The sequence below is a fragment of the Castanea sativa genome, chromosome 3, assembly GCF_040712315.1.
Source record: "Castanea sativa cultivar Marrone di Chiusa Pesio chromosome 3, ASM4071231v1".
Lineage (NCBI taxonomy): Eukaryota > Viridiplantae > Streptophyta > Magnoliopsida > Fagales > Fagaceae > Castanea > Castanea sativa.
This window is the reverse complement of record NC_134015.1, coordinates 29122582-29149883: the sequence shown is the minus strand read 5'-3', so window position 1 is coordinate 29149883 and position 27302 is coordinate 29122582. Positions and strand designations below refer to the sequence as shown.

Genomic DNA, 27302 nt, shown 5'->3' with positions numbered 1-27302 from the left:
TTTCCAGATGAGACCATACTGTTGTTCTGTTGAGTGGCAAGCCACTTGTAGCAATTAGGTCGAGTATGTCCAGCTGCTTCACCGTGATGACAGAGATGCTGCTTCTTCTCTTTAGACTTTTGAGCATTTCTCTTCTTAGCCCTAAGGTTTTTGGTTTCTTTCTTAGCAAGCTTAAGGGGTGCTCCTAAGATAGATTTACCCTTGTCTATGTTCTCACGAGCTATCACATTTTTCACATTATTGTTCTCAGATTCAACATTATTAGCAGGAGAAATAAAAACAGTAGTACTAGAAGAAGCAATATTAGGAGAAGAGAAATCATACCCTAAACCGGTTTTATCGGACGCAGAATTCTGAAGGCTGAGCATCTCATCAAGATTTGCACTTGAAGTCCTCTCCAACTGAGCTCTAACTTGAAATAGCTCCGCTTCAAGCTTCTTGGTCTTCTCAGCCAAGAAATTATTTTCAAACCTCAGTGCTCCTATAGTCTGATTGGCTTCATTAAACTTTGTGGAGAGTTCTTCTCGTTCAAGCTCCACATTACTAAACTTCTTGATGGCCAACCTATACAACTTCTCATGCTTTTCTAAGACCTTATATAACTTTGCATAGGTAGTGTGGATGTCTTCTTGTTCATCCATATTTTCAAACTTTGACTCCACCAAGTCTTCTTCTTCATCCACATCTTCTACAATCCCCTCAGTAGGATTGACAGTGGCGGTGAAGCCATTTAGAATTCTGTCATCTTCATTTTCAGAATCATTCTATGATTCAGTGTACTCAAAGTTGCAGCAAGTGCCTTGCTTTCCCCAATGGACTTGAGATAAGTAGGACACTCTTATTTATATAACCGAAACCTTGACACCAGAAACACTTAGGTCTTGAGGGAATAGTGTACTGACCGCTATCTCTAGCATCCCTCTTCCCTTTGTCTTGGCTCTTAGACTGAGAAGAACTCAACTGCCTATAGTCCTTATCGAAGCCTTTTGCATTGGCATTGTTCATGAACTTCTTGAATTGCTTGGTGATATAGGACTTCATTTTAGAATCTTCATCGTCAGAAGACTCATCCGTATCACTACTCTTGGCCTTCAATGCCATGCTCTTTCCCTTACCAGATTTCCCTGTCCTTGTTAAACCCAACTCATGGGTCTGCAGATTGCCAACTAGCTCTGTCAAAGGAATCTTGTCAATATCCTTTGATTCCTCTATCATGGTAATCTTGGCAAGAAATCTCTCAGGTAGAGATCTGAGCACCTTTCTAACAATCTTGGGCTCGAGAATGGTTTTCCCATGATTAAAGGCCGAATTCGCTATGTCCTTGAGTTTGGCATAGAACTCATCAAATGACTCATCCTCCTTCATCTTGATCTCTTCGAAGCTTGTAGTGAGCCTCTGTAGCTTTGAATCCTTGACAGCCTTGGTTCTCTCATAGGTTGTCTGGAGGATGGTCCATGCTTCCTTCGCAGTTTCAGTGGAGGATATCTTCTTGAACTCCTCATTTGTGACCACACTAAGTAAAGCATTCAATGCCCTACTGTTGAAGTTTGTCATCTTGATCTTAGCCCAATAGAACGATGCTTCCTTCGGCTTGGTCCAGCCTATCTCCACATCTTGTCACACTTTTTCATCTAAAGACTGCAAGAAAGCTCTCATGCGTACTTTTTAGTATGCATAGTTAGTACCATCAAATAAAGGAGGTATAATAAGAGACTGTCTTCTATCCATGACAACAGGGGTCAATTGATCGCATAGTAAAGATCAAAACCTAATCAGAGTGTACTTGCTTTGATACCACTTGATAGGCCAAAAAATGTATTGATCCCTTGTGATGAATTAATTGATTAATTACCCAAGTTTATTAATTAATCAAATTAACATGCAATGTACGTGGCAGCATAAACAAATCACCAACTAAAGTAAAATGCAGCGAAAAATAAAATTGACAAGGTGATTTGTTTACGAATGGGGAAAACCTCCTAGGCAAAAACCCCACTAGGTAATTTTAAGGTCACCACTCCCGAGAATTCACTATTATTACAACAAGCGGTTACAAGTAAAGGAATCTCAATACCTTATACTAACCTACAGTTGAACCCTTACCCCAATACCCAATTAGACTTGCTCTGTAGTGACAATCTCTCCTTTTAATGCACGGCTTCCAGTACGTGACTAACCAATAAATGCTCGGAACCCAGTACGCGACTTGATCACCAACTTGAGAAGGATGTTGGCTACAAAGTTCTTCAGTTCACCACACAATGAAGATCACGAAGTTGCTTGGTCACAAAACCCTATGGTGTACAAACACAACAGCTTCGTCAAGATGAACTAGGGCAAACTAGGTTTCCGGTCACAATTTGCATGAGCAACACTTTGCTTCACACTTGTGCAATTGTGCTTTCTATGATGGCTCTTAAAATAATCCTTATATATGTTTAGGGTTATGAGAAAAGAAAGCCCAAACATATATTCACGGATTGGAATGAAATCAGAACTGAAAATCTAATTTTCATAAATCTCGATAGATACCCTTTCTATCGAGCAACTGTCGAACTTCGAGCTGAAACAGCTTTTTAACCTCAATAGATACTAGCTGTCGAGCTTTAATGAACAGCACTTCTTCACTTGTTTCTTGGACAGACTTGCATGGCTTTAACACTTGAACTTGAAATCTTGTTTCTTGAAGCATTAAACACATCCTAGATCTACCCAATTACAAGTAAAGTGCGTTTTGTTACAGGATTAGCCAAATATATAAAATATTGACATATGTTCCTAACATGATTCACATATGTCCTAACAGAAAGTAGGGAGGTGTCAAGATTCACATATGTCCTAATGGCTAAAGAAGCTAGTTAATCTCCATTTGTAGTCGTTGTTGGGCTTCATGATTATTGCATCAATGTGGAACCTTGTGTAACTTTTAATCTCCATGTTAATTTCCCTTGTTTAGAAGAGAGCAATCCCCCCACTTCTACCAACACTGGGGACTATCAGACCATTTGCAAAGCCAATTTTATTCTTTATTCTTTCCATGTGATTGTTTCTTGATTTTGTCTCCATGAGGAAGACGATTTTGGGGTTCCAATGCCGCACAAGATCATGCAGGGCCATGATTTTTCGGGGATTCCCTAGTCCCTTGTAGTTCCAACTTAAGGGATTCATGGCTCCCGACAGTGCTACTTAGTAGACACTGCTGATCTATCTTCCATCTCACATTGGATTTTGTTGGCTTTTGTGCAACGATTCTTCTGTTCAGTATCTTCTTCTTCTACAAAGACTATTTGCCCCACCCTTCTGGTTCCCAGAACTTGTGTTTGGGCTTCAGAAGGTGGGCTTTTGTTTTTACCTTTTTCTCTTGCTATCTTTTTCCAGTGGCATTTTGCCTTGCCATTCCCCTTTTCTGTTGGGCTTAAGTGTTCCTTGTTACTTGTCTTAATGTTAGTTGGGATTACCTTGGGTTTGAGTGGGCTGGAGACCTCCATCAGTTCCTTTGTCCTTGTCCAAAATGCCGAAGGTCCCATTAGGGGGATTTTCCATACTTGCATGTGTGGTTGTTCTCTGCGCAGAAGCATCTTCCAGCTGTATGGTGTTGTTCCATCCATCCGGGTTTTATGCAAGCTAATACCTCAAAATTCCCGTGACTTCCCATCCCATCATGCTTCCCCCATCACTTTGCTTATACTTACCACCGTTGCCAGAACTCCTCTCACCGCCTTCTATTACCGACACATATGAGTTTCTTGTCATTGTTTGGGCATTTCCTTCAACCCTGTCCCCATTAACTTCATCTCTACCCCCACTGCTAGTGGATCGTGACTTATCAAGACCCATTTTTTCGCTTGCTCTTAGCCAATCTCCATACTGCCTAGGGGTGTTAGGCCAATCTGGATTTTTTGGGCAGTGTTTGTCATCATGCCCTATTTTGCCATATAGGAAGAAAAAATTTGGGAGCCTTTCATATTTGAAGGTTACCCAAAACTTTTTTCCCTCAATGCTAGCTATCTTCCCCCCTCGTTGGAGAGGTTTATCTAGGGGTAGATCAACTCTAATCCTTATAAACTTCACTTGGTCAGCTTGTCCGATCCTTTTATCTGATTCTATAAACTTATCCAGGCTATTGCCAAGGTCCTTACCAACTTCCTCAACCATCATTTCAAAGGGAAGCTCCCAAATCTAAACCCAGAACAGAGAATGTGTGAAATCGATATTGGACGCCATAAGGCCCTTACTTCATCTGCTTAACAACAGGAGGTTGTTGTCAAAGTTCCATGGTCTGTTCTTCTCGACCCATTTGAATTGGTATTCTGAGCTGAATTTAAACTACAATACATTGTTTCCCACATCCATTATCTATAAATCTGATCCCATTTTCCATGCAGATCTCAAAGTATTTTTCAGTGCTCGTTGGTTTTGTTGTCTATCCAACAGGAGTTTGCCGAAGAGGCTCAAGGAGCACTCTTCCAACAATTCCAATCTGCATCTCGCTATGATGGTTATTTCCTCTTCCTCCTCTTTTGTGAGACGGAGGTTGAGAAGACCTTCTACCACTACTTGCTCCATGGCGGCACTAGAAGGGAGAGAGGGATGAACCCTAGAGAAAACCCTAACGGCATGAGAGGGAGAGAGGTACTTGACTTACATGACGAGAGAGAGAGACTCCTACTAAGGAGAAAGGCATTTCAAATAATAACGGTTATTGGAATGGAATGGACAACTTTAAATGTGATAGACGGTGAAGAAGAGTGGGTATAAGCATGGTTTTAAAAACCGAACCGAGAATCAAACCGTTTTTTTCAAAATTTCCGGTTTTTGACCGGTTTTTCCCGGTTTTTGACCGGTTTTCCGGTTTTTGACCGGTTGTTGACTGGTTTTGAGACTATTAACCGGACCGGACTGCACCGGTTTTCCCGGTTGAACCGGTTGGACCGGCCGGTCCGGTCCGGTTTTTAAAACAGTGGGTATAAGAAGTGTGGGTCATGACTAATGCTTTCCATTATTGTTTTGGATTTCTTAAGGAATGGTGGCCTCATTGACTTGTTAGGACTTGGATTTTAATTTGGAGTTAAATCTACATTGGTTTTGAGTTGAGGGGCAATCAGATGTAGACTTGAAGTATAACCTTTAATGTTTTTTTTAGCTCTTCTCCTCCTTTTTTTCGATTGCTTCTATGCCAAGCATTGAGTTGTAAGCTGAGTATTATGAGTTAAGCTAAGCTGAGACAAGCTTGAACTCTAGAAGTTCAAGATTTTAAAAAAAAAATTATTTCAAATATGAGACAAGCTTGAACTCATTATCAAACTAGATTCTATGTTCAGGCTCGGTTCATTTTGTTGTCAAACAAGCTAGAGCTTATTTATTATATACTTGATTAACTTACTTTTTTCTCATATATAATAAACATTACAACTAAAAAAATTTATCCTTTTGCAAAATATGCTAATAATTAAAACTATAATATTTATATTAATTAGATAGAATATTTTTCGTATATGGACTAATAAAAATTATTTTCACTAACCATGTGTAAACACAACTCTTAAGTTTGGAGATCAAACAATCAAAATAGTTTCACAAATGTAAATTTATATTGCTGAATGTGTGAGTACAATTCTTTGTACTTAGATTCTATTACAATATAATAATCATTTGATTCGATTTCTTTAGAAAAGTTTTCAATTCAAGAATTTTTTTTATTTGAATACAAATCGTCCCCCACTTTGATTGGGAAACGAATCAAGAGAACTTTGAAACGGAATTATGATAAGTCTCTGATTCTGTGCTTGTTTGAAATTAATTATTCTTCGCGTTCTTAGTGATATTTGAATGTTCTTTGTCTTTGAAGATTTGTGGTGAAAGTTTCTCAGGGCTTTAGAGTTTGAATCTGATGAAGCTTCAATTGATTAGAGTTCTTGAAGTTTCTAGAGTCTTTGAAGCTTGATTCCAAAGAACTTTGAGATTTGGATGAATGTTCTTCGAATGTCCTTTGTCTTCAAAGATTTGTAGCGGAGTTTCTTTGAGGCTGTAGAGGCTTCAATCTAGAGTTTCAGTAATTTGTAGTATTTTGTAGTTTCTGGAGGCTTTTGGGCTCGATTTCAATGAACTTTGAGATCTAGGAAGATGATTCAAATGATTTATTTTTTAATGTTCTTCGCATTTGATGGTTGAAGTTCTTAGAAGCTTGGAACTTGGTTCCGGAAGAGTTTCAAGACTTCTGAATGTGTTCTTACAAGATTGAAGAGGACCTCTACTTATTGGAGTCCTGAGGAGGTGTGATGAAACATAATTGACTCTAAGTGTTGATACATGTCATAATTTAAATGGAGAGATTTTATGTCTTGTTCTTGAAGGGACAAATGACATAATTTGATTAGCCAAAGTATTTTAATTTAAAATAATATGTAGCAGCATTTAATTTGACTATTTGTGTCATTTAAAATTAAATATTAACATGTGTCAATATGTGATTGATTCTTACGTATTCTTTGTATTTTCTATTCAATGATACTTGGAATTTTTTTAGTGGTCTCCAAATAATAACAGTAGGACCCACTAGATAGCACATAGCACTTTGTAATTGACAATACTACATAAACTTGTAATATGATGTGGCAATTTGTAATTTGTCAAAAATATTCCCTCTCTACACCTTGTATTTTTAAAATTATATATCATTTTACTATAAAATGGACTATCTATATTATCAATACATTATGAATAACTAGATTGAAACCCTATGTATATGCATGGATACACTTAAAGATATACAATAAGATTCATAATATAATTCTTATATATATAATTTAAATACTACTTATAGTCATTTTTATATTTTGTTAACTCTTTAAAAAAATTTGTAAGGATATTATTAGGTATATAATGTAAATTGTCCATGTTTTTTTTATTATTATTGTGAAGCACTTTTTCTTTTATGATTCATTTATTCTAGACTCTTTGGTTTTTGTACTTAATAACTCACTTGGATGAATATTTATGATATGGTCTCACATTTGATTCTAAAATTAAGAAATAAAACTCTTTAAGAATAAATAATTAAGGACATATGGCACAAAATTGGAACTCTAATTTGGAATTCTAATCTGAGTTTCTCTCAGCTTCACCTATTATTATTATTATTATTATTATTATTATTATTATTATTATTGAGTTGGGTTCAAGTTACACCTGGTGTAACTCTAAGCAATGTTACACCACCCAATAACTTGTTATTGAATTCATATTTTGGAAATCTCACCGTTGGATTACATGTTCTATATGTTTTTAATATGCTTGTCAATTTTCGTAAAGTTGGGTTCAAGTTACACCAGGTGTACCTCTAAGTAATGTTACACCACCCAATAACTTGATATTGAATTCATATTTTGAAAATCTCACCGTTGGATTACATGTTCTATATGTTTTTAATATGCATGTCAATTTTTATACCAATTAGATGTTATTTACTATTCGATCTATAAACTCATATTTTATGCAATATTGTAAACTACAAAAACTTGAATTTAAACAATTGATTGATGACATGACTATTGATCTTGGATTATTTTGAAACTTTGCAAATATGGAGAATATACAAAGATAATGTAATTCAACGGTTGATTTATTAAAATTCGCGTCCAATTAAAAAATATTGAGTGGTATAACATTTTTTAGAGTTACACCTATGTAACTTGAACCCAACCCATATATATAGATGACTTATAAATTTGATTTTTTTAGTTATATGATTATCTTTTTTATGGTTTATTATATTGGACTCCTTGTTTTCTACACTAAATTAACTAATTTGGCAAAAAAAAAATTTAAAAATTTATATTAGAGGGGACACGTGACGCAAAATTAAACTCTAATTGAAATTGAATTTTTACACTAAATTAATTCACTTGGCACAAAATTTTAAAATTTAAATTAGACGAAACACATAGCGCAAAATTAGACTCTAATTGAATTCCAATTTGAAATTTAATTGAATTTTCTCTCTGCTTTACCTATTATTATATATAGATTATTTGATATGTAATTTACAAACTCACATAATTCAATCTCAAGTATATATAATTATATTTTAAACATTTATACATATAAACATATAATATTATGTATATTTTAATCAAGCATCGTACTTGTAAGCTTGTTCATGATCACATTATTATATTTGATTTCGACTTGTTTAATAATTGAGCCTAAACTTAGGTTTGATCTTTGATTCATTTACTAAATAAACGAGCAGAAAAAAGCTTTTTTTTTTCCCCTCAAGCAAGTCCATGCTATTTCTAAAACAACTGAATATCTTAATCCATTTATAGCCACATAGAGAGCTAAAACTCCCGTGGAGTTTGGTTTCGTGTTTTAATTTGGGGGTGTTGCTAGTTTGGCTGAGTTTTGATTTGCGGATGTAATGGTGAGACTGGGGATGGGTTTTGGTTGTGGTGTGGAGATGAGGCAAACGCATTTGCAAATGAGGATGCCAAATTGGGGCGGCTTTGGATAGGTTTGCAAATGAGGGGCTTGGCTAGCATTTTTGTTTTCTTAACAACAAAATTATGTATTGAGTACGTGATACATTATCAATTAATTTTTTTTTAAGACAGTCGGTAGAAATTTTAAATAGCACCATTCTTCCAAATAGTTTCAAATCAAGATCATTTTTACATTTTTGTTTCTTTCTAAAAAGCATTATTTTATCAAAAGTCCCAATATTCTCTCATTCCATAAAAATAAAGTTTACCTTCAACCACCATTCTCTTAAATAGTTTCAAATCAAAACCATTATTAGAATTTTTTAAAAGCATTATTTTACCGAAAGTCCCAATGTTCTCCCCTCTTCCAAAAAGATAAAGTTTACCTCTAAACCATTTTGGAGGTAACTTCCTCCAACCAAATACGTGGCAATTGAAAACAAAATTCATGTGTATTTTTAGTCACATGACATTTTTAATAAGTTATGTGATTCGTTTAAATTATACATATGAATAATCTTATAAATCGTTATGTATTAGGTTAAAAGAGATTTCTCCAAAATGGTTTAGAGAAAATCTTTGCCCATCTCATAATCTCATTCTTTTCTTTTTTCTTTTTTCTTTTTTCTTTTGGAACTTTAGAATTTCATTCATATAAATATTGAATTTTCCATACCAACAAACTATTGGATTTGATCATAAAGTTTTATTTTTTTTTCCTATTCGTTTTTAAATTTCACATTTTTTGAAAAATAAAATCTTCCATCCACTTTCGTTAAAAATTTGTCGTTTAACCACTTTCAAATGATGTTTTCAAATTTGAATACTAAAAGAAATTACAAACATTTTTAATACTAAAAAAAAAAAACCCTTTCTTAACCTTCAAAATCTTTTTCTTCATCATGGGGTGGCAATGGCAGAAGATGAACCTAATGATTCATAGCTCCAAGAATTCCTTCCATCATCCCATTTAACCGTTGTAATTTCTCTTTAATTGTACTGAAAAATTAGGATTAGGATCGATTACCATCAGCTTACTTTTAAATACGCCTTATTGATACTAGTGAAACCGTGGAGGCAAGTTATTTGACTAGATGATGTTGATTGCCTAATTTTTCCCCTTACTCATCCTCTGATTTTGTATCTTTGTTCTAGTTATCTTCTCATAGGTGATTTGCAGGCTTAAACCAAGTAGCGATACCATCTCTCCATCTTAATTCTTGAGGACAATGGATTGAAAAGTCTAGTTTTGAAGAAATTATAAGGTCCTCATAGTAGGCAAGTGATGTGGTCTATCATTCCAGTAAAAAACTCCCACTTGTTTAAAATTGTGGAGTTTTAAATAAAAACTAAATACTGACTCAGCAATTTTAAACAGATGGAAGTCTTTTACTAGAATAGTAGACAAGTGACGTGGTCCTTCATGAGGACCGTATAATTTCTCCTAATTTAGACCGCCTTAGTTAATAAGTAGCCGAATTATGAATTAATTACCAATTAAACCAATTATGTGAACGAAATTTTAATGATTTGATCAATGAAATCATTAAATTACAAATTTTGTAAATCAGATAACACAACGAAATAGTTAATAAGTGGAAAACCAATGGGGAATGTCACCAAATGAAAAACCACTACCAAGTTAACCTACCCCAAGTAAGACAATACACTGAAAGGGATTTACAATCTAGAACAAAACTTTTGTTATCTAGGCTCTAAAATCCTAGTAGATGAACTTCTGAGCTTTTTGTACATGGACCCCTTCATGATTAACTCATTTTTGGTAACAACCAAAACCTCTCACAAACTCCAAAGCACCCCTTGAAGGTTTTATGCTGTAGTTAAACTTCACTGGGTTGACAATCCTGTGGTTACAACTTTCTTGATCACAAGGATGGTTGCAAATCAATAAGATGTATGCTTTTGTACTCACAAGTCTACTAGAATGAAAGGTTTTAAATCTTTCAGTGTGCAGTATGGTTTATTCCCTATCACCACACAAAAATGAATTTATAACAAGACTTTGTCTCTATATGTTAAGAGGATTCAGAAAATTAGTTATTACCTTTTTTATTTACAAAAATACTCCTAATTTAATTAACTTATCCTTATTCCTAAAAATGGTTAAAACCGTAAATCAACAAAAATTAATAACAAAAAAATGAAAATAAATAAAATAAAAACTCTCCACAATCCCCACCTTCACCTAAAAAAAACCATCCCACCTTCTATAATAATAATAATAATAATAAATAAATAAATAAATAAAAACCACAGTACAGTTTTCTATTAAAAAAACCTATCCCAAGTTCTGTAAAAAAAAACCTACCCAACTTCTTTAAAAAAATCCACTCACGGTTTCCTATAAAATAAAATTAAAAAAACAGCCACATAATAATAATAATAATAACTATGGGGACAAAAGGCGCAAGATACGTTTTTTGGGTCATGGGCTTAGCCGAGAATGTTTGATTGTCCGAGGACGGATTAACGGTAATAAACAATATCGAACTTACAGTCCCAAAAGCAAATGTAATAGATGAGATGAATCTGAATAATCCGAGGAAGACTACCTCCTCAGTTGAGTACAGCAAGGATCCAGTGGTATGTCATGTTAACAAGAATGATATTCTAAAAGGTCTTGGAGATGAAAATATGGGAGAAAAAGGGGCACAGAGAGCAAGGGGGTAAAAAAAAAAAAAAGATATTAGAGAAAGCTACTACCACCACATCCGCATTGAATGCTCTGTGCCAAAGTCTCTGCCTGCATTTATGAGGAAGTGATACCTAAACAGTGATTTTTAACCTTACAGCTATGATCTAGGGACTTCCAAAAGAGGGGTATGGGACAAGTATAAAGGCGGGGCAATCTGAATGAGGAGGAGGAAAAAAGGGACTATAAGAAGAGAGGAGGTCTTGTAGAGAAAGAGGGAGAAAAATATTTGTAAAGAATCTTTAAAGTGAGAAGAAATATAAATATTCGGTTCTCGGCTTGAGTCCGAGGATAAATTTCATCTTATAAACTTGTTCATTTATATGGTTTTGTGGTCTTAGGTTATTACCACAACTATTCAAACTCATTAGAATCAAGATTTCTAGTCCACACTCTACAAATTCATTGTATCGGGCTCTTTGGGCCCATGTCCTCCTTTTTGTTGGGCTGGGCACTAAATTGCGACCTTACAATAACTAAACATATTTCAATGTTATTTTGGTGTTCATTTTTTAGAGCTAGTCTTATGATACTTTTGGTCATATTAGTGGTTCTAAATGTATAATTTTTTTGAAAAAATGTGTAAATCTCAAATTGAAATAAGTGAAAAGTTTAATTCACTTATTATAAGTGTCATGAGGCTACTGTGTGTGTCTATATATATGTGTGTGTGTGTGTGTCATTGAATCTACGACTCTTGATCAATTTAGTATCATTTGAGTAACTGTCAAAGACTTTATCTCAATCGATTGAACATCGATCAAGGATCTGTCAAATTCTGAATCTTGATTAATCAAGCCTCAATCAATTCTTATTGAAATATGGATAGAACGAACTTATTGAGCTACTTGACACACTTTGATCTTGAACACTTGAACTGCCTTTTATTGAGTTATTAAATTTTACATTGTCACGAATATTGCCAATCTAAAGCCTAATAGACATGTATTGCCAATTTCATGTATAATGGGCTCACGAGATCTAAATTCTCACACATATATCATCATGGAAAGACCATTGAATAATCCACCCCACCTTACCGTTCTTTATTTATCCCTTTCTTTCCCTAATCAGGGTTGGGCCTTGCAAATCAGGGGTAAGTTGTGATTACTTTTTCGGCATCAATACTTCCAGCCCTCGCGAATCTCTTCATAGGATATTTGACCAAAGTTTGACCTATTAGTCAAGCGAAAATGGGCAAATGTTCATTTCACGCAAAAAAAAATGGGCAAATGTCTCATTTTTCAAACTAATTAAGAAAATGTCCCTCTTTTGAAACTCGATTTTCTTAAAATCGAGTTAAAATATATATATATATATATATATATATATATATATATATATTTCTGGAGCCATATAGCGACGTTTTAAGGGCCTATAGCGGCGTTTTGTAACTCGAGTTCCATGCAAGTTTTTCTTTTCTTTTTTTTAACCTATAACTCGATTTCATAAAGCTCGAGCTCCAAAACGCCGCTATAGGCTCCTTAAAACGTCGATATAGGCTCCTTAAAACGTCGCTATAAGGCTTAACTCGATTTTGAGAAAATCGAGTTTAAAACGAGAGACATTTCCCTAATTAATTTGGGAAATAAGGCATAATGCTGTTTTTTTTTTTTTTTTGCATGAAAATGGCATTTGCCCATTTTGGCCCTATTAGTCCATTGTTGTTCTACAATATTTTTTTTTAGTCTAAATTGCGAATTACCCCCTTAAAGTTTGGGGGTTTAGATTTTACACTTTGAAATTTTAAAATTAGATTTTACCATCTAAATTTCTATTTTGTTTGCATTAGTAGCCCCTTCATTCATATTTTCCATTAACTACCGCATAAACTTTGTCACACTTGTTTAATTCATCCAATAAAATACTGTCACATCATTTTTATTATGTCATATCATTTTTAATTATTTAAATTTTTTTTAGGCTACAAAAATTATGCGACGTCATTTTATTGGACAAATTAAACACACGTAATAAGTTTATATAGAGCTTAATAAAAAATATAGATGGAGAGGCTGCTAATGCAAGCAGAATAAATCTTTAAGGATTAAATCAAAATTATGAAATTTCAGGGTATAAAATTCAAACACTCTCAAATTTTAAGGGTATAGTTTGGTTCTAGAGTAAAATCCAAATTCTAAAATTTTAGAGTGTGAAAAATGTTAAATTGTAAAAAAATGTTAAATAATATTTGCAATCTTCCAAGGAATCATGTTACTACCAATAGCGCCATCAATAACAATTTTCGCATCTCATTCATCCTGTTGGACGTTTAAGAAAAACACATTCAATTATACCATAAGGATTAGGAAATATCTTATTAATATGTGTGTGTATATTCGCAATTTGAAAAAGAAAAAAATATTGATATATATGTCAAAGAATTTTCACCAATGTTTCATGGCCATTCAGATAAGTTTCTTGACCAACTCGAACCACTCAATAATGTAAATCAACTTGCCCTGTAGTTATCATGCACATGCTACCAATAATGCTCAGCTATAGGACATTTACATGAAAACTATGATCCTGATATTCGGTACTCCCACAGATCGAGCATACAATGTACTTCGTAAATCTCTAGAATATGATTGAACTTGATCCAAAATATTCCTACCAGAGCTAATACCTAGAACTAAAATTTAGGATCTTCAATCAAAGTCAGAACCAGCGTATTAAAAAATCGAAACATGGGAGTCCACAACATAAGTGGTACAACTAATAATCAAGATTAGAAAATAATGGAGTGCCTTCCATCTCAAACTATACTTGTATATCACTTTTTTTTTTTTTTTTTTGCACAAAATAATTTTATTTATACAACAATAACAGTACAAGTTCTGCCTTCAGAGAGAAAACACAACAAACCAGGAAGCACTAAATCAAAAGACATGTAGAAGCCCAAAATTGAAGAGGCAGGTGGGGTTCTTAACTAAGCTAGGCTCCTCAAGTGGAAGTCACACCAAAATGTATGCAACTCGGCTTCCTGGTAAAGGAAAAGAACTTGTACACTGGTGAGTTCAGACATTAAGGAAGTCCTACAGCAGCATCATTGATTTGTCTGCTTGAATTGGCAAAAAAGGAAACAATCAATCTTGTATGTCTATATTTTGCGCATATCTATTCAGCCATCAGAGCACTGAACAAAGATAAAAACATAAAATATATAAATAACCTCTAACAGAAGAATAGTAAGGAAGGACATCATAGTGAGGAAAATGAAAGCTTGAAGTTATATAATCATTTGCACACAATTTAAATAGAGGTCAGAAGTCCAGAATAATAGTTCATATGAAAAGAGAATGTTCCACCCACACAAGTGGAAAGCCTCTTCCTCTCTCTCTCTCTCTCTCTCAGAAACAATCAGAGTATGCAAATTGAGTTAACTCACGTAAGAGCTTACCTAAATTGTATTAGGCAAAATACTATTTGCAAGATCCTCATTTATGCATACAGGCAGTGGTGGCATATGACTCATAATGCCAGGCATATCTCTCATGCTGCAAAGATTGAAAAAGCATTATTCACATAAAGTGAACTCTTAACGCCAAACCCATATACAAATCAGGACATGAAACATAGATTTTGTTAAAATTAAGATAAAAAAAGAGTATCCACATACTCATTTAGGATAGCAGAAATGTTGGTTCTCGTCCGACAGAATAGATTGATGTTATCCTCCAACTGTTCATAGAAGTATAAAATTATTTTGATAGCTACAAAACTGCAATTATTATTATCTGACTAATATTGAGAAGATAAGGCAAAAACTAATATAAATGAGATGTACACACAGCAAAAACTATGGAGAAAAAAAAAGGGCTAAAAATGCACTGTGCATCCCCGAAATTTGGGCCGAGTTTGATTTTTGTCCCTCAAATTTAACAAGATGTAATTTCATTAAAAATATAAAAAGAATCCATTTTATATAAGTACAAATTTCTTTCTTTTTTTTTGGGGGGGGGGGGGGGTGTTAAGGAATAAATTTCATTCTTACATGGAAGAATGAAAGTGATGATTCAAAAACTTTTCAGGGATGAAATTGTAACCTTTTAAATTTGAGGAACAAAAATCGAACTTGAACCAAATTTAAGGGATGAAAAGTATAATTCAGCCAATATCTTAAATAGTGCATAGTAAGGGAGGGAAAATCAAGCTGTTTTAGTATCCTCTGATGCTCCGACATTTAGGGACCGGGAACCTACTTAGGAAAACTAAAAAAAAAAAAAAGTGATTCCTCTAACTCACAAGGAAAACAATAGAAAAAAGGCCATCTTAGCCAACAAGGTACAAGAGTTTTTCAATTTGTGCCATAATCAGCATGCTAGTTCTCAAATTAAAGAATCAGAAGTTAAGTAAGAACAAATGAATGGCAATTGCATAGTAACTAATTTTCATTTCATCCTAACAGAAGCTAAATCAATAAAGAATAGGTGAAAGAAAAGGTCAGGCTGTCTAATATTACCATGCAAAACTTTGCTCCTCTAATGATGTATGTACAAATAATTCTTAAATTCTAGATTTTATTTTTCTGTGTCCAGAATCCATCTTCATACACACACTCACAAGAGCAAAAATTGTTTTGGATGTAAAAGGACAGAGAAGCTTTATGTCCATAAATTCAATATCTACAAACTAATGTTTGATACATATCTGGGCATATCACTCAAAACATATTGTTGTATCGTTGAGTTGAGTGCGCTTAAACTGCTAAGCTAAATTGGTTAATTAAATAGAGATATAATATACAATCTAATGTCATCATTCAAATTTCTTAAGCATGGTGGTTAGGAAATATTTTCATTCTACTAATAATTACCTAAATTTCCTTCTACTAAACTTTCATTAGGCTAAAGTATGACCATCTATTGCATCTCATTGCTGGAAAACATGGTTTGACAGGTTGGATCACTGAGTTGAGCATAAGAACAAGATAATCCGAACTTTTGAGCACATGGGTTTATGGTGTTCCATCAAAAGCTAATAGAATCAGCTAATTGCAATTTGTAGAACAGATAAGCAGACACAAGAATCTCTCTCTATCTCCCTCCCCCCCCCCCCCCTTTTTTTTTTAAATAAATTATTATAAGATTGAAATCAATTAAGATACTAATAAGCGAACACAGATGATCCCTCAGGGGAAGGCTATTAAATGGCAGGTACACAGAATCAGCATAATTTTATGTGTTGTCATTCTTTGCATTGGCAATGTTACATTTTTACCATACCCAAGCTGTCATATTGGTCAATCATAGGCACTTTAAACCTATGGACTGCACAATGAGAGCTAGTACTCTTGCATCCCTTCAGGGGTCTTTTAAATAGCTAAAGCAGATTTGTTTCGAATACTGAATCAATGTAACTAATCAACAGGTAGGTAAAATGCCAAAAAAGGGGGTATGTCAATTTGACATAACAATAAGAAAGTTAGAATACATCCCCCATTTCTTTCCCTACAACTAATATTTTATTGTTTGTATCAACATCCTTTGCAAATTCACTAAAAAAAGAACCACCATGGAAATAAGGGTATAAGGATTTTTCTTTATTCAAACTAGGGAATTAGGAATTCACCTTGTATGCAGAAAGATTAGCAGCAATTTGGTTAAAAACTTGAGCATTCTGTTCCAAGAGAAGCTTTGTTGGGCCACTTATTCCTGCAACTACCAAAGAAAAATATAACTTCAGTAAAAACTGGCCAAGCTGCAACCAACAAAACATATAAATAAATAAACAAACTGTGATGACAATACAACTGTGCAACTGTAGAGGAAAGTGAGAAATTCATAGCAGTTCCAATGCTACACCTTCAACCACTTAATCTTCTCTCTTACATAATGATTATGGCCCAGAAACTGAGTGAATAGTGAGAAATTCATATTATTTTTGAATAGGTGCATTGCTCCCAACGAGGTCTTTGTTTCTACAGCAATCACTTCATTTTGCATAATACTTAACTGCTCATGCAATAGTCTGGAATGTGCAATGATAAAAGAATATAGACGGTACATAGAAGTAAAACTAACAGGAATAGGCAACTGAATCATTTTAAGTATTAATAATAGGAAGACAAAAAAATTATTATCAAATAAATATCATATTAACAACACTAACCTTCATAAGGCATACGCTCATTCTGATCCATATGGTGCATCATAATGGAATATGCAGCAATGTTCAGAGGCGGAGCTGAATGTATATTGATCTTTGAGGATGACTCCACCAGCTTATCCTGAAGAAGCATGATCTTTAGAATACTGGTTCCTCTATCAACATTAGATCCTAAAGACATTAATTGATTCAATAAATTAAAATAGAATGCATCTATTGCTTCATATTTAAGTTGAGTTGTAATAAAATTAAGTTCACCATATGTGAACTTTTATCACTAGTTCAGTAACAATACATAATTATATATTAGCTATTAGTAGCATAAACCTAGCTATGAATATATACTGCATGCGACCATGAGAAAAGTCTTTTTCATCAGATGAAACTGCAATCACGTTGATACTATCAAAAGTTTGCAACAGGAAAAATAGAAATCTTTTTTTTGGGGGGGGGGGGGGGGGTGTGGCCGGGAAGAGAAAGCACATATAAGTTAATTGGTAACAGGATATATGCAAATCTTGTATATAATGTAAGAAACAGTGATTGGCAATGCAGATTGGCAGAGTGGGTTACAAAAGGCCAAGTTAAAGACATTAGGGCAAGGCAAGATTGATATTAGGATAAGAAAAGGTTCAATCTTGAAAGTGGCATTAATTTCAATGATAAGAATCAATTCTAATTTACATTGAAGACCTTTAGTAAAAATAACTTAAGATTATGTTCAGAATATAACAGATACTTAAAATAAAAAAATACACAACTTACATCAATATGCACTAACATACCTTTCGATTATTCACCTTTTTTCCCACATTATGTTCTTCAGGTTTTCTTCGCTTTCTCTGCAAAAGGTTTTATGTGTAATTTTAAGACAGAAAAACAGAATGCAGTAATATTATGCACAATTAGAACAAACCCATAATACTCAAAGGTTTTCAATAATCACAAAGTACAGATAAATGCCAAAAAAAAAAAAAAATTCTATAGCTCTATGCTAACATTTGAACAGGAGCAGCAGACACTGAAAAGTTTCTTTTAGAAATGCTGGCTAAGGACACATGACCAAACATCATCATGCCTTTTGATGTCATAATCTATCTCATATGGCTTGTTTAACAAGAAAATCCATCAAATGGCTATTCCCTCCTAACCTATGACATGACTTTATTTTATCGTAGGGAACCATTCCGGAGAAGAGCCCTTTGGACTCATATCTAGCCGTAAAACCTACAGGCAACGAACCCCACCTGCCAGAGTAAAATGTACTAACTAGTGATCTATTGTCTCACGGTCTCTTCCAAAGATTCTCAATTGCCAAAAAATTTTGCAATTCTGAAGCTAGAACATGCTGCACTGGTCCATGTTTCTGGCAGGCCTGGAATCTATTAGCATATAAAAAAAGAAATTGGACAAGATGGTTGGCCAGTAATGGCCTTGCTGTACACATAAAATTGAAACGTCCTGGGGGAACTTCACACAATACATGCGCTTCCAAGAAGACCAGCACATATAGATTTTCTCAGTCAAGTAAAAGGACCAAACCTCAAACTAAAGGGAAGTAAGAGCATTAAAAACCAAACACAATCTCAGCAAATGCTAACTCCCAAACAGTGCTGTTAAAAGTGCAAACACACTTAAGCACAAAGATTTATGGACCCTAGGTGCGAATTGCAAAGTGCAAAATAAGTAAACTTTTGAATAATGGTAAGTAAAATATTTTGAGTATGTGTTTTGAATGAGCTTATTTTGTCTAAAAAAATAAAATATGTAAAAGTACAACTGTACCTAGAAAAAGTTAGGCTTTTAAAAACTGTACATAAGCTAATGATAAAAATAAGTTGACAATTTCTACAATAAATGGACCCTTAATATAAAACCACTAAATATTTAGTACTACTATGCCATCAAACCACTAATTAATTGTTTTAAAAAAAAAAACAGAGAGAAGAAAACTAAATTAGTGCTTTGTTTGGTTGAAATTGAAGCAAACAAAATCAATACCCTGTTTTGAACATGGTGTCTTCCCAATTTTCATATATATTTTATTTTGAGTGTCACGTTGTTTGTGGTTTCCTTTTCCCTGGAAAAAAAAAAAAAAAAAACAAGAAGAAGAAGTGAGGTGGAGAGGGGTGGGGTGGGGGAGGATAATGTGATCCCTTGAATCCAGGAAAACTAAATTAGTGCCTTGTTTAGGGGTGAAATTGAAGCAAACAGAATGAATACTCATGAACATGATGTCTTTCAAATTTTCATATATATTTTATTTTGAGTGTCATGATTTTGTGGTTTCCTTTTTCCTGAAAAAAATAATAACAAAATATCAAATTTGGGGGAGAGGGGAGGGTCAGGCTGCCTACTGATTACGTCTTCCAAGCCCTGCAAAAGTGAGAACTTTTGCACTAGATACCTAAGGGAAAACATATTGTAATAATAGAGCTGGTATAACTAATCAATATCAAAATTTTACTTTGGTTTAAGATCCAACAGTTCCTCCCCCCCCCCCCTCCCTTTTATTAGTACACTCTGCATGTAACTTATGGTTTTTTAATTTACAACCTTATTCTCCACTTTACTCTTCATTTAAGAACTAATGTTTATATTTTTCCCGATTGGTAAGTTATACACACAGTCTGTTGATCTTGAACACATGACCTCACTCTCCAGTTTGGTCCCTTTTGACGACGAGGAACAATGTTGTTAAAAGCGTTGAGCACACTTAAGCCCAAAGGCCTCCTGGAGCCTAGGCACAAAGCGCAAGTGTGCGCCTGATCAATGTGAAGCGCAAATTTTATAAAAAAATAATAATAAATTTAAAAAAAATTATTAATGGTCAATACAATGATCATAGAATCAAAATAGAAGTATAGAACTAGAAAGGCAAAGGCTAAAAAGACTAGAATGTTAAGTAATGTTATCTTTGCCTAACAAAATTAATGCAAATATGCAATGCAATCCTAATCTACATAATCATCATCCTCATTAAGCAAGGGACCATCATAATTGTTTGACTTGAGTGTTTGTTTGTGTGGTCGTGATCCAAAAAGTCTAAAATATCTAAAGAGGTAGACTTAGGTTTATGGTAGCACACCACACTATTAGTTTTTATATATTAAATCAATGGCTCATTTCAAACATATTTTAGATCTAATGGCTAAAAATCAAATCATGATTTTTTTTTTAAATTTATAAAAAGCTCAAAAAAGCACACTTTGCGCTTAATAAAAAGGCTCTAAAAAGCGCCTAAGGCACACTTTTGTGAGGGTGCCTCGCTTTAGAGGGCAAAAGGCCCAAGGCCTGTGCCCTCTACGCGCTTTTAACAACACTGACGAGGAACCTCAAAGACTGTGCCGACCATCATGTCTTTTTGCCTAGTTAAACCCTAGACCCATGTAATGCGCTCACATCACTCGGGTCAGCAATGAGACATGGCCCCAAGAAATTGTTTCCACCAAGGTTATTTGAACCTTAGACATAGAGGGTGCATACCACCAAGCCCAAGGCCTTGACCGTTGGAGCCTTACAAAGAGAAGAGATGTCATTTGAGCTTAGAGAAGGTTGTATCACACAAACCTCAAACAAAGCAAGTTGTATCACACAAACTTCAAACAAAGCTTCACGGACTTTGAATACTTTAGAACATTTATTCTTCTCTCCTTTGAAAAGAAAGCATTACATTCATAAAATAGATGACTATGGGCCTGTTTGGTAGCGGCTTTTAAGTATTGTTGTTCAAAATAATGTGAAAATAGTTATTTAAAAAGTGTTGTGAAAACTGTGGTTTAAAAAGTGTTGTGAGAATACATATTTAAAGTACTCATAATGCAAAAAATGTTTTTGGTACTATATTTCAAATAACATATTTTAAAATGTGAAAAAGCATAATTGTGTATTTGGTATGTGTATGTGTTTTTAGAAAGAATTGGAAACTTTTCTGACAAAAGCAATGTTTTTAATTTAAGGAGAGAGAAATTCCCACGCATTCTAGTTAGCCATAGCCAGCTCCCTCTCTCCCTCTTCTTCCCCCCTCTCTCCCTCTTTGCGTTACAGGACCCAACAGTGGGTTTGGCCTTCTATTTTCCTTCCGATCTAAACACACTAACACTCAAATTTGCAAAAGAAATTCAAAATAGTTCACAAGATTCCAATTTACAAAACCCATAAAACAACCCAACGCACCAAATATGAAAATTGATGAGAGAGTCATTAGCTGAAAGATGGCAAAAAAAAAGGAAAGAAGAAGAAGAAAGCGTGCAAGGGAGAAAGAGGCAAAAAAAGAAGAAGACAGCGTGCAAGAGAGAAAGAGGGAAAAAGAGAAAGAGAAGAAGAAGAGAGCGTGGCACAAGAGAAAGAGGAAAAAAAAAAAAAGAGGAAGAAAAAAGAATAACAGTGCAAGAGAGAGAGAGAGAGAGAAGAAAAAAAGTCAGCCAGAGAGAGAAAGAAAATAAGGTGTCTTGTCACTTCAGTGGGTCCACAGTTTTCTATATATTTACAATACTGCCATTCAACAATGCCATTCAGCATTGTCTAAAGAATGGAACGCATGAAGATGATGAGTTCTAAAAAGAGTTGTAACTTCTTTGAGAGAGTCACCTCCTCCATTTGAGACTACTTTGAGCGGGTCACCTTCTTGCCACAGAGGGTAGTCTACTCCCCATCTTGGCAAGATGATCTGAATGGGTTGGTGGATTTCATCATTTAGGCAACTTAAGAAGCAACTCAATTTGTGCCCATCTGAAAGACCCTCGATCTGGTTGGATTGAAATTCAAATTGTGCCTTGTACTTGGCCACCGTCAATGTTTGTCTTAGTGTGCATTAGGATAGTACTTTTCTGCGTCTATGTTTTTTCTTCTTTTTTTTTTTTTTTTTTTTTGAGAAGCACGTTTTGTGGCTATGGTGGCTTATCCAGTGGGTCTCATATACTGTTCACGGAACCCACAAACCTCTTTTTTCAACAAAACTTTCATTATAAATGGGTCCTACGGCACTATTTACACATTTAAAAATTATTTTGTTATAGTGTCTTCAGTTTTTTGTTTTCATTTTTCAGCAAAATAAGTTGTATTCAAACACACCCTTGGTGTGCGTTTGAATTAGGATTAAAAATTAAAATTATTTCACTATTCAGCTTATTTTTGCTACTATTCATAAGCACACTGCACTTTTTTGCACTATTTATGAGCCTCATTGTACTATTTTAACTAACTTTTACCTTTATCTACAGTACTTTTAGCAATAATTTTTTAGTTTCAGCAAAATAAGCGGTATCCAAACACACCCTTAGTCTCACCTTCTCCAATTGAGACTACTTTGAGAGAGTCACCTTCTTGTCGCATAGGGTATACTCCTCGTCTTGGCAAGACAATCTGAATGGGGGTAGGCAAATTTCATCATTTAGGCCCCGTAAGAAGCAACTCAACTTGTGCCCCTCTTAAGGACCTTGATCCAATTGGATAGAAATTCAAATTTCCAAGTAATTGGCCACCGTCAATGTCTATCTTGGTCTATTAAGCCCTTCCATCGATCGTCATAGATTGTGGATGTGAATTGAGTTTGCATGGCATCTTCAAAAATTCCCCATTCCATCAATAAGCCTATGTTTTCCACATCTTGGAACCACACTAAAGCTTCTCCCTCCATATAAAATAAGGCCATGAAGATTCTTTGGTGCATCAGGGTGTGATAGTAATGAAAGAATCAGCAGGCCTTGTAAATCTAATAAGGAATGGAACTTAAAAAACATGATCTTGATCGGCTTTAGGCATTGAGTGCATGAGTTTCCTCGACTATGATTTCTCGTTGTGGTCCTTAACGATCCTTCATAAGGATGGTCATGGTTTTTTTCAACTTATCAAGGCCAAACAAAGTTCCTGGAACCTTGTCTAAATGGATGATGATGGTGTCAATGGACTTTGGTGGCTTGAAATCATGTTGGCAAGTTGTAAAATTGTACCTTTGACCATTGGGGATAGCTACTATAATAACTTTTGATAAGAACACAATTGGGGGTTGTTGTTCTTAAGGAGATTTAAGTGGAATCTTTTTGATGACGAGGAACCCCAAAGACCGTGCAGAGCATTGTGTCTTTTTACCCCGTTAAACCCTAGACCCATGTAACACGCCCACATCACACAAATCAAGTAAGTCATCGGCTTCGCCAATGGGAAGTGGCCCCTAGAAATTTTTTGCACTCTAAGGGAATTTGAACCTTAGACTTAGATAGAGCATACCACCAAGCCCAAGGCCCTGACCACTTGAGTGAACCCCTAGGGGTTAAGATTTAATTGGAATCTTGATATAGAAAAGTGGAATTTTTGGGTTTAAAGGATTTTAAGGTTTCAGTTACAAGTGAATCTTGGGATACAAATGCTTGATGGGTTGAAGGCTAGGTTTAGGTATTTAGGCCTTAGGGAATATGAGTGTGGCCAAGGAATTAGGATGGTGCAAGTGTTTGATGACGATTCTTGAATGAATGGATTGCATGAAGATTAGTGGTTGAAAAGGTCACCTTCTCTAAATGAAACTACTTTGAGAGAGCCTCTCCCTCCAAGAAAGACTGATCACTAGTCTAAGCACAAAAGTGTATTATTCATCTTTCAATGTCCTAAATGAGTGTTACAAATACAAACATTTAATTATGCATCATCCGCCTTATTCTAATTGGCCCACATGGCTCAATATCATTGGCTTACTAATTCTACATGTGTTCAAAAGGATTTACAAATGATTAATGTGATACATGTGCTTCATCCCTAACTAACTCAAACTGGTATATATCCTCGTAACTGACTAACCCTAACATGTGCAACTCTTGTTATCTCATCCAAATGAACTCCAAACTACCATCTTAGGGTTGAATCACGTGCATGGGAGTAAGGAGCTGCCATAGAAAATTGGGGACCATTCTGCCATGGGAATGCTGATAGGCACTCTATCGGCCCCCTCAGAGTGCCTATTGGAATATTTCACTTAATGTTAGGTTTTTTTTTGTGTTCTCAATTTTTTGTGCATTCCTAATTGCACAAACTATATGACTAATACTAACCTCACACTACGAGTTGGACTCCTTGGGCCTCAATAACTAAGCCCAAACCAAATTACTAAACTCAAATAAAACCCAATAAATAAAACGAAATTGGTTTCTAGCTGACTGCATCACATGCATGGTTCAAAAATGATTAAAGCTAAGAGCAACATGCCCTCAATTATTATCCACATGGAAAATCATGAACAAACAAGAGTAGATTCATCATTGGTCACTATAGTTCTTAATCATTTGGTTTTAAGTGTGAACAAATAATACTAAAGGATTAGTGGATTATAGCTTAAAGTTCAAACTTAAAACATTATAAATGGATCTGAAGCATAAATGTGGTTACTAGGAGACAAGTGACTTGTAGGTCAACATGTATTACAAGATGAGGAAGGGTGTGGAGTGACTGTAGCCCATTAAATTTCATAATTCTTGACTCTCACTGAATAGTTCCTTTTACTAAAAACTTATAGTTGAATGGACTCTGGAGAACCAACCACATGATTGCATATGATGATAGGAGAAAATAACACACTCATATCATAGAAGCACCCAAAGTTATATACATACATAGCAAAGATGCAAATATTACCTATCAATACTTAAGACAAATTAATGTAATGAAGAGCTTACCGTCATCCACCTACACCTCAAAGCAACATCACGAACGGTTTTGTCCCGCAATGTGGCGGCAATTTTAATATACCTCATTATACTAGGTTCATCAGCAAATCTGTAGAGTTAAACCACCAACAATAATGAATATCAAACACCAAAATATGGAGAAAGTAAAAACAAAGATATAGAACTGGAAGAAGTTCAAAAGATGCCAAATTTAAAGAAGTTACTATGACAAGTATCCAACAGATGTATAGAAACAAAGTGACCATAGCAGAGCTTACCCAATATTAATATTTCAAGCATAAAAAAAAATCTAAAAAATGTTCATAAAATTGGCAAAGAGCAAGACTTTACAACATCTTAAGCTAGAATTGAAGCTATGAAAAAAAAAAAATCGATGTGATGAATTCCCAGAATTTTACGGCACAAATGAGAGAAAAAAAAATGTATAATGAATATAGGATAATAACTGAGCTTGCAAATTCATTCCACAAGAATAAAAGTTATCATGTTTGAAGCTTTTGCCAAATATTGAACAAATCGTGTGTATGTCATCTGTAAACTTAAAAACATCCAAATCAAAGACTACAAAGTACAAGGATTCAACAAGTTCATGAGATCAATCCCCCTCAAAATTACGAAAGGAACAGTTCCAAATATAGAAGAAGAAAAAAATCAGCAGCAAATAGAGAACCAGAACAGCACGAAGTAAAATAGCAAGAGATAAAAAAAGCAGAGACAAGACAAGTATACAGTTTGCTAATCAAGTCCTACAACTATAAACATGTATATGAACCCAAAAAAAACAGAAGTAAAAAGAAGAAGAGGATGAGGGGGGGTTATGAATAAGATACTTTTCAAGGCCTTGCTCCAATTTGTACTGTTCCTCAAGGGACCACTCGACAGCCAAACCGGTGTCGTGTTTGAGGCCGAGGCCGAGGCCGGGCACAGAATCGAGAAGAAGAGACGAAGGTAATGGGTGGTGGTGGTGAGTGATGAGGGGATGATTGTTAGAAGAATTCCCAGAAGAAGAAAAGAGCATGTTTCCACCACTGGTAGTATTAGTGTTATTAGTGTTCATCACAAAGTAATTCCCTATCTGAATCATTTCAGAACTGTTGCTGCTATTCATTGACCCCGAATCACACTGAAATGAAATCGCCGCCGCACCAACTTCCCGATTCATACTAGAACCCATCGCTTCTTCCATAAACAACCCCGCCCACCTCCCCCTTCCACTTCCACTTCCACTTCCACTTTTTTTTTTTTCCCCAAAAATCTTTTCCACTCTTTTCAACTTCTTTCACATCGCTACCCTAGAAAAACCTCAAATAAAATTTGGTACCCAAATTGAAAATTTTATATTTTTTTTTATTGCCTCAACTCAAAAATTCATGAAATTCCCAGAATCTTGTCGTCCATAATTCCTCACCAAGAAACCTGTAAATTACTCAAAATTCCACACTCCATAACTCCAAAAACCCTAAAGCTCAACTCAGCTGAAGCATCTCTAGTCGTCTTGGTTTATTAGAGCTATAGAAGCGAAGAAGTTCTGAAAGGAAAAACAAATGGCAAAGAATAAGCAATATATATAATAATAATAATAATAATAATAATATAATACAAATGGTGGTAAGAGAGTAAGAGAGAGAAAGAGGAGGCGCTACCTTTTTGGGTGCAACTTTCCGACGAAGACCTAATTGGCTGTTGAGCCTTTTTTTTTTTTTTTTTTTTTTTTTTTTTGGGGTTTTCCTCTCACTTCTACTCTACAGTCTACAGCTTATGGTCATAGTTATATAGTAATAGTAATAGCTTTTCTTTCTTTCTTTCTTTCCAGTTCTACAACTACTGCTTCTGTGTCATTCCCACTACTCACTAATTAATTAAGTAGTAGTAGTAATAGACAGTAGTAAAGTAAAGTAAAGTAAAGAGGAGATTGCTGAGACAAAGAGATTGCTGAAACAAAAGAAAGCGGAACCATAAAAGGTTTCATTTGAGAATCCCCCCCGTTGTTTTTTTTATTATACAACACTACTGCTGCTGCTAACAACAAAAAAAAGTCTAAAATAGTAATAAAATATACAAAAACTTTATTATTGCAGCAGATCTTGGAATTCAGCAACAGTGCGAATCCCAATAAGCATTTGATGCCAATTATTGTGGACTCTCCACCTTTCCTTTTTGCTTTGCTTTCTTTGCTCATTCATTCATTTGTTTTTTAACTATACCTACTATTTTTATTTCTTTCTCTTTTCTTTATTTCTCTTTTTTTTTTTTTTTTTTTTTTTGGTTTTACCACTTTTATTTTACTTTATTTGATTCTTGTTTTTTTATACAAGATAAGAG

At 34.7% G+C, this 27302-nt stretch overlaps 1 protein-coding gene across 5 annotated transcripts; it reads right to left on the bottom strand.

The window, feature by feature from the left end:
* Nucleotides 1-13973: 13973 nt before the first annotated feature.
* On the bottom strand, nucleotides 13974-26951 carry LOC142628177 (uncharacterized). Of its 5 annotated transcripts, none has more exons than XM_075802211.1 (9): nucleotides 26624-26951; nucleotides 25811-26508; nucleotides 24969-25068; nucleotides 18090-18146; nucleotides 17308-17425; nucleotides 16768-16856; nucleotides 14816-14877; nucleotides 14597-14693; nucleotides 13974-14254 (listed from the first exon to the last, which is right to left on the bottom strand). In XM_075802211.1, exons 2-8 carry the CDS (start codon nucleotides 26164-26166, stop codon nucleotides 14597-14599), a joined length of 879 nt encoding a protein of 292 aa, XP_075658326.1. In that variant the 5' UTR covers nucleotides 26167-26508; nucleotides 26624-26951; the 3' UTR covers nucleotides 13974-14254. The 5 variants fall into 5 exon arrangements, with proteins under 5 accessions (XP_075658326.1, XP_075658328.1, XP_075658323.1 ...); XM_075802213.1 differs by having other exon boundaries at nucleotides 13974-14332; nucleotides 16768-16850; XM_075802208.1 differs by lacking the exon at nucleotides 26624-26951 and having other exon boundaries at nucleotides 13974-14332.
* Nucleotides 26952-27302: the final 351 nt, after the last annotated feature.